Here is a 12497-nt window from a genome sequence, read left to right on the forward strand (position 1 = left end):
TGTGTACAGGTGCCCATGGAGGCCAGAAAAGGGCACACCGGATCCCTATGGAACCAGCATACAAATACTAGGAACCAAGACCAGGTTCTTTGCAAGAACAACTGCTTTTAACTGCTGAATCATCTCTCTAGCTGTTTTGTTTAGATGAGGTATTACTATGTACTCCTGGCTAATATGAAATCACTATGTAGACCAGGCTAGCCTCAATGTCATGAACATCTGCCAGCCTCTGCTTCCTGAGTGCTGGGATTAAATATGTACACCACCACCTACCTTCTTTTTAGTATCAGTGGCACCCCAAGAACATAGCAAGACATAGCCACATTTTAACATCATTACTCTTCTGGGGTAGCTTGTATAAGGAAGAAGCACACAAAGGGCTGAGCATATAGCTCAGTGGTAGAGTGCGTGTCTAGTATCCATGCGGCCCTGGTGCTGGTACTACCCTTCTCTACTCTATCCCTACCCCACTAAACTCAGCAGCAGCAGTTGCAAAAATCAACTGAGTATAAAATGATCAACACCTTAAAACCAAGAGGCCACCATGATAAGAAAAAACAGAACAAGGAAAAAGAATCTCACTGCCAACACTGCATGCCAACACTGGAGAAGACCCTAACACAGAAACTCCTTATTCTGAAATTAGTAACAAAAATCTATACTCTAAAAATTAGCAATAGGTATTCGTTGACAGAGAAAATGTACATAATTTTTTGATAGAATAGAATCATCTAAAAGAAGTTGGCAAGCATGTTTTTCAAATGACCAAGTCACAGAAACTCAGAGAGGTAGGAGGGAGGGAGAGAGAAAGAGAGAAAGAGAGACAGAGAGACAGAGAGACAGAGAGACAGAGAGGGGGTGGGGGGAGAGGGGGAGAGGGGGAGGGAAAGAGGGAAGGAGAGAGGGAGAGAGGGGAGGGGAGGGGAGAGGGACAGACATTAAAATGTAAACTCTATTTTTAGCTTAAGCTAACTATGGGCTAAAATTTGCCAACACCTGATATATATACACTAAATCAATGAATACTATGGAATAAGATAGTCAGAGAATATTAAAATACCATTGGGGTATTATTGATTTACAGAAGAAATAGGATTCAGTTAAAGCAGAACAATCTGTGGCTACTGATACCTGCAAATAATCAAATCCAGCATCAGTAACAGTGGGAAGCTGAAAGCATCTAAAATGACTCAGCATAAATTACAAAGCACTGGCTAGAAACAATTCCTGACAAAGCATTCAACTTAACCCTCAATTTCTAACACCAAGGAACAAAACAAAAATAACACAAGCAATCAAAACAAATCCAAAAAAAAGAACATTCCAAAGAATGCATAAGAGATAATAAAGAAATCCAAAATAAATAAATATAAATATAGAAATCAGGTGTGGCTATAATTCCAGCCATTTGAGAAGTAGAAGCAGAAGGATCTAGAATTTAAAATTATGCTTGGCTATAGAGTGAATTCAAGGCAAGCCTAGGCCGTATGAAACCCTATCTCAAATAACAAAAGGTAAACAAGAACCACAGGGCATCATAGGGCAAGCGGCTGGCCCACTAGCCATACAAGCCTCAGTTCTATACCTAGGACCTTAAAAACGTACAAGAAAAATAAACACTCTTTTGCAAAGTTATCCTCTGACCTCTACACATGAAGTACTGGCACACATGTCTACACTCAGTACAAACAGTAGAGGGGCTGAAGAAATGGCTCATTGTTAAGAGCACTGGCTGCTCTTCCAGAGGTCCTGAGTTCAATTCCCAGCAACCACATAATGGCTCATCACCATCTATAAAGGGATCGGATGCCCTCTTCTGGCATGCAGGAATACATACAAAGCACTCATGCATTTTTTTCAGACTTAATTAACTAAAATAAATAATAACCAGGGTGCTGGGGAGACGGCTTAGCAGTCAGGAGGACCACAGGCTTCCAGGACTCAACTTTAACTCCTAGCACTCATTTGGCAGCTCCCATCTGTAACCCCAGCTCTAGGATATCCAAGGATACCTAGCCTCCAAGGGCTCTGGGCATCCATATGGTGCACAGACATGAAATAAATAAATCAATGAGCTTCCATATGACCCACTTATAGCACTCCATGTACACACTCAAGTTTATAGTTAAGACTACTCACAAGACACAGGAAATAATGCTCACCAACAAACATGTAAAAATGTAGCATGCATGAGTGTATATATCTGTAATGTAACTTTATGCAACCATAAGGGAAAAATGAAATCGTATGAAATAAAACTGATCCAATCAAAAATCATAATGGTATGGAAAATGTACAAACATTCAAGATGACAAATATTGTATGATTTTTCTCATATGCAGCTCAATATAAATGTGCATGTGTGTCTTTATATTGTACATAGCATGAGCATAAGAGACTGAAAGGAGAAAAGGGGAACTCTAGTGACGATCAGACAATGCAATACATGCAGTAGGACATCAGAAAAGGGGACAGAAAGAAAAAGAATCATCTAGCGGTTGGAGGAGATCGAGAGAGGGCAGTTGGAAGAACATGAGAATAATGTATGACATTTATGTTGAGGCCGTGATGATGTCCATGTTATGTGTATTTACTGTAAACATTAGAAAGCAAAAATAAAGTTCCCTGTTGCACTGGTTAGCTTTATTGTCAACTTGAATCAAACTATAATCATCTTGGAAAAGGGACCTGCAGCTAGGAACCAGCCTCCAGCAGACTGTCCTGAAGGCAAGGCTGAGGCACGTTCTTGACTGATGTGGCAGGGAGCAGCCCAAAGTGGGTGATGCCGCCATTGGGTAAGTGGTGCTGGGCAGTGTAAGAAAACAGTGAGCGAGCAAGCGTGGAGAGCAAGTCAGTAAGCAGCACTCCTCCAGTCTCGGCTTCAGATGCTGCCCCGACAGCCCTCAATGATGACGGAACATAAACTATAAGCCAAGTAAAAGCAACCCTTTCCTCCTCAAGTTGGTTTTACATAGTGTTTTATCACAGCTAGAATGCAAAATTCAGGAGGAGAAAATGTTCTGCTTCATGATGCTTGAGCCTCCTTTCATGTTTTTCTGAAGTCCATGATACCTTTGTAATTAGAAGCATGTTCTTACTATGTTAGCAGTTTAAACATGTACACATTCAGAGGAAACAAGAGGCGAAGCTACATTCCATTCCATACCCTTCTGCTGTGGCTGCTGTAGTAAGGGCTGTGGCTGCGTCTGCAATAGTGGTGTAATAGAAGCAGCTGAGATCTGGGCCTGCAGTAACGACTGGGGTTGGGGCTGTGCCTGAACACCAAATGTTGTCTGGGGCACAATCGGCTGGATAACAGCAGTAGGCGTCTTCAGCAAAGGTTGGGTTTGGGACTGATTCTAAAAACAAACCAAAATAAACAAATAAACAATTTCTTTAAAAAGATATTACATTGTAAAGCAGAAAAGCCAAGTATCAAGTGTCTATAGTACCAAACTCAGTATTTATGTACCTGATTGGGTAGTGTTTGAATTCTTTGTGCATTCCATTTAAAAGGCATATTAGGATTATAAGTTGCTTCAACCAATACTCTATCACCAACTTGGGGGCTTTTCCCTTTAACAGCACTGGAAAAAAAAAAAGTAAATACAGGCATAAGAAAGATTCTTCCAAATTGATTTATATATACACAGATCTTCCCACACAAAAAGATTTATACACTCATTTCTTTGTTTAGTTTCCTTTCCTTTGGAAACAGAGTCTCTCTATGGAGCCTTGGCATGCCTACACCTCACTATGTACATCAGTCTGGCTTCACAGAGATCTGACCAACTCAGCCTTTCAAAGACGACAGTGAGTTTTAAAATATATTAAAACAACTAAAATGGAGTCTGGATGGTATATTCATGTTTGCTTATTTATCTTTTAAAGAAGCTTTTAGTTACTTGTTTATGTATAAATATTTTGCCTGCATATAAAAATACAGACCACATTTGTGCCAGGGCCCATGGATCTCAGAAGAGGGAGTCTGATCCCTGGCACTAGAATTACACATGATTGGGAACCATAGTACAGGTGATGGGAGCTAGACATGGGTCTTCTGTAAGAATAACGAATGCTTTAAACTGCTGAACCATCTTTGCAGCCTTTAAAGATCTATTTTTAACTACCTGTTATGGATCTACTATGGATGCTTACATGAATTGGTACCCTAGAAATAGAGGCATCAAATCCCCCTGGAGCTAGAGTTACAGGTAGCTCTGACCCACCTGACCTCGCTGGGAACTGAACAAACAGTCCTTTGCAGGAGCTTGAAGTGCCCTTAACTGAAAAGCCATCTCTGCAAAACTCTCCTAGACTCACTTTTAAGCTGAATATATTTCCTCTACTGCTTTATGTAAACAAGGGTTCAAGTACAGGAACAATTTGACATGTATTTTCTCAATGTTCCTCTGTGTACAAAACTGTCTTGCTGTAATATAACATTTTTACAGAGAAAATGGAAAAAAGGTAGCCAAACAATAAATAAGTAGTTTTCCCTACGATAGTACTTACTTCTTTAGTTCAATAAAATTACCTAAGGTAAGAGGGTTAAGTGGGCACAGCCTTATACTGTGCAAGCATATGGACCTCCGTCACACCACCAGAATCCACTTAAGCTGAGCATGGTTCCACATGCCTATAAGCTCAGTGTTGTAAACAGGAGGGCTAGTAAGATCACTGGGTTTTGGTGGCCACTAGTCTCAATCCAGGTTCAGTGATAAAGCCTATTTCAAAAGCAGGGCTGAGTGGGAGTGGTGGCACATGTCTTTAATCTCAACACTGAGGAAAGAGTGACAGGGAAAGAGTGACAGGCAGATCTCTTCTATGAATTCCCTCTGATCTCTTCTATGAATTCAAGCCCAGTCTGATGTCTGGTCAACATATAGAGTTCCAGAACACCAAGGCTACAAAGTGAAACCCTGTCTCCAAAAAGAAAGGGACCACACAGGACATCCCAATGTCTTCCTCTGTCGAACTCCTCCAATAACTCCCTCATGTACACATGAATAAATAATCTAAAAAAAATTCCTATTTCCTGCAACCACTACCATAAAAACTAGGAAGATAGTAGAGACTTTATAAGAAAAACACTATGAAACACTAAATTTTGTTTCAATTGAAAAATTGTTTGTTAGGCAGGGTGGTCTACACCTTTACTCCTTAGCATCCAGAAGGCAAAGGCAAATGAGTATCTATAGAGTTCAAGGCCAGCCTGGTTTACATAGCAAGTTTTAGGCCAGCCAAGGCTACATAGTAAAACCCTGTATTCAAAAAAAAAAAAGAAAAAAGCAAGCAACTAAACAAAACAACAAACACTTAATCTCAGTACTCAGGAGGCAAAAGTAGATGGGTTTCTGTGTGTTCACTGAGAGCCTGGTCTATACAACAAATTCCAAGTCGGCTAGGGCTACACAATGAGATCCTCTCTTAAGGCGGTGGTGGTTGTTTTAAGTTTTAGAAGCAGGGAGAGGATTCGTTGTCAAGTATAGCAGGTGAAGTGTTTGCTACACAAGCCTGAGGAGCTGAGTCTGGATCCTAAGAACCTACATACACCCTGGGCACAGTGGCAAAAACCTGTAACCATGGGATTGGGACGGCAGTGACAGATCCCAGGGACCTGAAGGACAGCCAGACTATCAGAGATAGTGAATTTCAAGTTAAATGGGAGATCCTGTCATAAAGTAAATATATGATGGAGAAAAATAAAGAATAAAGATCAAAGCCAACTCTGGACTGCATATACAAATGCTTGAGTGAGTATACCTTTCCTCCACAGGATGGATATGCATATACACAAGTAAACACGCATAAAACTTAGAAAAAATATTAGTCAGTAATAAATACGTAAAAAATTAATTTACATTTCAAAAGGCTAATTCAACCTCCATCGTATTTTGTTTATTTGTTTTGAGGCAAAGGTCTTTCTATAAAGCTCAACTGTTCTGGAACTATGTAGATCAGGCTAGCCTTGAAATCAGAGGCCTGTCTCTGCCATTCAAGTGCTGGGATTAAAGGTGTCAAACATCTTTAATCTACCTCGATCTCTAATTTTATTCTAAGGCTGGACTTGAATTTTACTAGAGCTGCCACCTAACTGACAAAACATTAATAAAGAATTAAAAAGAAATTAGCACTTATTACTGAGCATGAGGACTGAGCCTCATCTCTGAAACATGCACATGACAGGAGAGAACCAACTCCCACCTTTAACTTCCCAAAGTGTGTAAACCCCACACCCCCAAACACACATACATACACTACTGCAAGTACAAATACACAAGCATACTGATTTAAAAATGAAATTATAAACTATAATTTCTGCCACGATTAAGAAAATGTTGCTACTACATGTATATCATCAATCAACATGTAATGAACTTTTTACCCAAGCTGAAAGAATACATCTTCATCCACAAATCCAAAGGTATCATGTAGCTTTGTAACCACTCCTGTGAAAACACGCTGCTTCTGAGGTTGGGTTTGCTGCTGACTGGACCTTGGTGTTGGATATGATACAGTAATCTGTGCTGCAGGCTGAGGAGTAGACAGGCTAAGGCTTGTGGGCAATGCAACAGCTGGCTATCAAACAAAGCAACATTACATTAGACTTGCAAATGACCATAAACTCAGGTACTGTGCTAGTAAATGGCCCAAAACAAACAGGAAATTCCCAAAACAAACGGAAAACAAATAACTAGGCAAGTTGTGGAATTGTTTATAACTACAGTGCAGGAGAGGTGGAAGCAGAAGATACTCCACCTCGATGATCAGTGCTGTCTAGCCTACGATGATATCCTACCTCAAACAAAACAAAGTAAAACAGAACATGGTACCCAAGGAATACCTGAGGTTGTCGCCTGCCCTCTCAAACATGTATTTTGTGTTTACACACAAACTTACACACATATCTCAGATCTGGAGTAGGCTCATGCCCATAATCTCAGTATATAGGAAGCTGAGGCAATAGGCTAAATTGACACAGGTTTAAGCAAGGGAAAATAATGTGATATCCTAACTCAAAAGACCAATCAACTAAACAATGTTTCTGGTAAAGGCTTAGCAAAGCCCTAAATACAGTAAAACAACTGAGCATTTTTTAAATGTGACCAAAGTTACTGTCTCAGGAAACTTTAATTTCCTAAGGCGCCAATGCTCTCAATCAGTCTGGGAGATACTGGTCCTGGTTTTAAGGAATGAAACTTATTTTTTTGAGACAGGGTTTCTCTGTATAGCCCTGGCTGTCCTGGAACTCACTCTGGCTGGCCTCAAACTCAGAAATCTGCCTACCGCTGCCTCCCAAGTGTTGGGATTAAAGGCGTGCACCACCACTGCCCGGATAGGAAAGAAATTTGTATAGCTTTCCTACTTGGAAAGTTTTGTCAGGAATTGAAAACATGAGTCAGCCTGACGACCTGAGTTCAAGCCCTGGAACCAACAGAAGAAGAAAATCGACCCCTGCAAATTATCCTGTGATCTTGACATGCATCCAAACAAACATCACCACATATTTAAGAATAACTTTAATTTTTAAAAAGAAAACATTTGTCAATTTATGTTCTTATTCTGTGGTGTGTGTTCAAATGTGTGTCAGTCCTGATAATCAATTCTGGAGCCTCAAACACACTAAATGAACACCCAGAGTCAATTTTGCTTTATAAAATAGAACTTCCTACGTAACCTAAATTGGTATCTAATCTGGAATCCCCTTGCCTGTTGCAGGGACTATAGGTGTATAGCTTGGCCCAATTGTAATCCTTTATTTAAGGAAGACAACTTCTCAAATGAAGTGTTCTTGGTGGGTTTTTGTTTGCTTGTTTTAGAGAGGGTCTTGCTTTGTAGCTCTGGCTGCCTGGAACTTACTATGTAGACTGGGGTGGCCTTAAACTTGGAGATCAGCCTGTCCCTGCCTCCCTAATGCCGGGATTAAAGGTCTCCACATTCATTATGAGATCTTTAGTCTTTATTAATGTTTATGAGTGTGTATCTGTATGTACACATGTGCCCCATGTAGTCAAAATGGGCAACAGAGTACCTGGGTTAGAGCTAGTTCTAGGCAACTGTGAGACATGGGCACTAGAAACGGGCATGGGTCGGTCCTCTGGAACAGCAGCAAGCTCCTCTTAATTGCATGCTAAGCCATCTCTCTAGCCCCACAGTCTTTAAAGAAAACAAAAAGTTTAACTTAGCTGCTCGAGTGCTTGCCAAACATGAGTGATTGGAGAAAATAGTATGTTGTGTATGTATTACATGCACTTAAATGTGATAGAGGCCAGAATAAGACATGCAATGCCTTTCTATGTGTCCTCTAGTTAACTGACACAGATTTCCAGCCCTTTATAAATAAACATAGTAGAACATGGCTATAATCCCAGCACCAGAGAACTGGAAGCGGGAGGATAAGAAATGCAAGGTCATTTTTGGTGACAGACCAATTGAGGCCAGCCTAGGGATATAAGAGACCTATCTCAAGAAAACAAGAGCAAAGTAGCAGAATCGTAACTTAAAATTGTGCTAAGAATTAAAAGGTAAAAAGCTTCTATCTTATCTGACCAGTTTCAGACACCCAGTTTCCTACTGACAAAGCTATCTCCTATTGACTGTTAGTTTTATCTAGATGTGTGTGTGTGTGTGTTTATTATATTCCTTCCTTTAAAATAAATGGAAGCAACCTGGAGGTAGTTGTGCACGCCACTGAGGAGGCGAGGCAGGCAGATTGGTGAGTTCAAGCTAGCCTCGTTTACAAAGGAAGTTGAGGATAGCCAGGGAGACAGAGAAACCTTGTCTTGAAAAACCTTAAGTAAGTAAATAAATAAATAGGAAGCCTGTAATACACAATATACTATCCATAACACAAAACACATTAGCACACTTTCCATCTTTATTCAACAATAAATATTGCATGTTATATACAAATCCAACAAGTATCTTTAAAATCTTATTGAAAAACTACAACAGAAATAACTCAGATGCTCAAAAGAAATAAATTCACACCAAACTAACCTGTGTTAAAATGGTCTGCTGCGGTTGCTGTAACTGAAAGTTAAAAAAAAAAATAAAAAGGCCAATCAGTATGTGTATTTCAGGGATGATTTTAGAGGTATTCTTGCTTTGTCTTTTTATCTTTAAAGATGTATCTCTATTATTTTACCTCATGTGTATGGGTGCTTTGCCTGGGATGTGTAACTGCACCAAGTGCATGCCTTGTGATGGCAGAGCCCGAAAGAGAGCATCAGATCCCCGTTTGAGGTGTTTGTGAACCACCAGACTTGAGTATTAGGAATCCAACTCGAACTAACGTTACACTTGTGAGCCACCATAGGGGTGCTGAGAATTGAACTCAGATCCTCCGAGGACAAGCAAGTCCTCATAAACACTGAGCTATGTCTCCCCATCCCTGATCTTGGTTTTACATATTAGTCTATTTATTAAAACAATGTGAAAAGCACTACATAACTAAGAAGCCTTACCTACACAGCTGGTATTCCTAAGTAACTCATTCAATAACTAAGTATTAAGCTACAGTTAATAAAAATGAAGACGCTGGAACCCACTGTAATAGTGCACATCTAACCCCAGCACCTGCCTGGTCTGCAGAAGAGGCCCAGGCCATGGCTACACAGTGACTGTCTCACAACAATTAATTAAGTTAAAATTTAAAAAGCTGCATCGTCTGGGGGTGAGGTAAACAGTGTACTGTGTTTGGTGTGGAGTTAGCTGTTTCCTATCCCACCCAAAAGATTAAAAACTACATTTTAAGGTGGCTAGAAAGAAGGAATTTAAATGGTGTAGTATCATTTTAATGTGGGGGAAGTGGGGAATGGTTGTTTTTAAGACAATTTTTAACAAAAAGTTATACAAACCTGCTGTTGCACACTATACAAGGCCTGCTGAGGTTGTGAATATTGCTGAAAAAGATAATTAAAAGAAAGCCAAGGTTAAGCGTATTCACTCTCAAAGCCATACACATACAGATAAAAACCACACTGAAATTCTCTAGGCCAGCTACACTTCATCTAAAATTAACATAACGACCACGGCAGGTGGGATAAGGTATATATGTCCAATTAAGATTCTGCCAGGTGCTGGTGGCACACCTTTTATCCCAGTGCTCAAGAGGCAGAAGCAGTATATTTCTGTGAGTTGAGGCCAGCCTGGTCTACAATTCCAGGACAGCCACAGCTACATAGTGAGACCTTATCTCAAAAATAACCCAAAACCAAACAAACAAGAATTTAAATCTCACGATAAAAGTATACTTTGTAAAAAGCATAGAAACTTCCTGTTTTAATTCATTTTGTCTTTAGAGTCTTGCTATGTATTGAAGTAAGGCCTCAAGTTCAATATCCTCCTCCCTGCCTTTCCCAAGTGCTGACATTATATGTACATGCCATCAAGCAAAGCCACCCGGGCTGTCTTGGAACTCCATTTGTAGACCAGGCTGGCCACGAACTTATGGAGAACCCCCTACCTTTATCTGCAGACTGCTGATATTAAAGGCAGATCCTATGACAACCAGCTTTTTTTAAATCTACAATGTTTCACTGTTTAAAATAAAGAGGTAGCAGACAATCATACTAGTAAACACTTGGGATGCTAAGTAGGAGAATCATGTGTTCAAGACCAACATAAACAATACAGTCAACCTGTCTCAAAAGCAAAGAATGAACAGATGAGAGAACGGAAAGGATAGCAACTCTAGGTACAGACTGTCATTTCGTCCCCCATCCATCACTTTAAAGCTCACCTGCTGTAACACAGCTGCAGCTTGCTGCTGCAGTGCCGCAGTCTGTGTTAACTGGTAGTTGGCTGGCGTCTGTGTGGTAAGGCCTGCTGCTGCCAGTGCAGTCTGCTGGGTATAAATGGTAGGAGATGCTCCCAGAAGTGATGGCTGCTGAACACCTAGTGCAGCTACAATGAGATTAAAACAGAAGAGGGACCAAGTAATCTCCCATGATTTCCCATTACAAACATAAGCAAAACTGGCTCCACTAACATACATTTCAATAACACAATGAACTTTATCTAGACCCAGAGTCTAATCAAAAGTATTTTTCAGAGTTGGATGTGGTGGAGTACACCTTTAATCCCAGGACTAGAAGGCAGCCAGATTCTGTGAGTCTGAATCCACCTTGGTCTATATATCAAGTTCCAGGACAGCTAGGACGACATAGAAAGAAAGACCTTGTCTCAAAAATAAAAAAATTCTTTTCAACCAGGCATGGTGTGATGGAACCAGACATGGTGTGGTGGTTTTAATATGCTTGGCCCATGAGAAGTGGCACTATGAGGAGGTGTGAGCTTGTTGGAGGAAGTGTGTCACTGTGGAGGTGGGCTATGAGGTCCTACACTCAAGCTCCACCAAGAGTTGGAAGAGTCTCCTTTTGGCTGCTTTGGGAAGAACTCCCGGCTTCTCCAGCACCATGTCAGCCTGCCTGCTGTCACGATTCCCACTATGATGATAGTTTTAGAGACTAAATGAATCTCTGAAACTGTAAGACAGCCCCTACTAAATGTTTGCTTTTCTAAGAGTTACCTTTGTTATGGTGTCTCTTCACAGCAATGAAACCCTAACTAATACACATGGCAACAGGTGGCTGTAATCTCTGCATTAAGTGTAGGCAAGAGGACCAAGAGTTTAAGGGCAGCCTAAGCTAACAAGATCCAGGCCAGACCAGGCCACATCAGACTTTCTCAAAAAAGGAAACAAGCTAGGCAGTGGTGGCGCACGGCTTTAATCCCAGCTTTAAACCCTGTCTCAAAACCCCCTCCCTCAAAAAAAGAGACAAAGATAGAAAAGATCTCTAAAAAAAGATATGTGCTGGAGAAGATGGCTCAGCAGTTAAGAGCACTGGCTGTTCTTCCAGAGGTCCTGAGTTCAATTCCCAGCAACCACATGGTGGCTCACAACCATCTGTAACAGGATCTGATGCCCTCCTATGGTGTGTCCAGAGGAGAATGACAATGTATTCACATACATAAAATAAATAAATCTTTGCCAGGCAGTGGTGGTGCTTGCCTTTAATCCCAGCACCTGGGACGCAGAGGCAGGCAGATTTTTGAGTTCGAGGCCAGCCTGGTCTACAGAGTGAGTTCCAGGACAGCCAGGGCTACACAGAGGAACCCTGTCTCAAACAAACAAACAAACAAACAAACAAACAAAAGAAAAAGAAAGGAAGGAAGGAAGGAAAGAAGGGAGGGAGGGAGGGAGGAAGGGAGGAAGGGAGGAAGGGAGGGAAGGAGGGAAGGAGGGAGGGAAGGAGGGAGGGAGGGAGAGAGAAAGAGAGAGAGAGAGAGAGAAAGAGAGAGAGAGAGAGAGAGAGAGAGAAAGGAAGAAAGAAAGATGTGCAAAAAGGCAAAAACCGGGGGCTAGAGAGATGGCTCAGGGGTTAAGAACACTGACTGCTCTTCCAGAGGTCCTGAGTTCAATTCCCAGCAACCACATGGTAGCTTACAAACGTCTGTAATCTTATGCCCTCTTCTGGTGTGTCTGAAGA

General features: G+C 41.0%; 1 protein-coding gene across 4 annotated transcripts in view; it reads right to left on the reverse strand.

Annotated features, from left to right (window-relative positions):
• Ccar1 (cell division cycle and apoptosis regulator 1) overlaps nucleotides 1-12497 on the reverse strand; it is a 43032-nt gene that overhangs the window by 24753 nt on the left and 5782 nt on the right. For all 4 annotated transcript variants that reach the window (XM_028776816.1, XM_028776813.1, XM_028776814.1 and 1 more), the window contains exons 3-8: nucleotides 10748-10911; nucleotides 9864-9908; nucleotides 9004-9036; nucleotides 6389-6582; nucleotides 3473-3587; nucleotides 3167-3359 (exon numbers count right to left, since the gene is read on the reverse strand). In XM_028776816.1, coding sequence (XP_028632649.1) covers nucleotides 3167-3359; nucleotides 3473-3587; nucleotides 6389-6582; nucleotides 9004-9036; nucleotides 9864-9908; nucleotides 10748-10911 — 744 coding nt within the window. The remainder of the gene's footprint in view (nucleotides 1-3166; nucleotides 3360-3472; nucleotides 3588-6388; nucleotides 6583-9003; nucleotides 9037-9863; nucleotides 9909-10747; nucleotides 10912-12497) is intronic.

This window comes from Grammomys surdaster, unplaced genomic scaffold, assembly GCF_004785775.1.
Source record: "Grammomys surdaster isolate TR1022 unplaced genomic scaffold, NIH_TR_1.0 273, whole genome shotgun sequence".
Taxonomy (NCBI): domain Eukaryota; kingdom Metazoa; phylum Chordata; class Mammalia; order Rodentia; family Muridae; genus Grammomys; species Grammomys surdaster.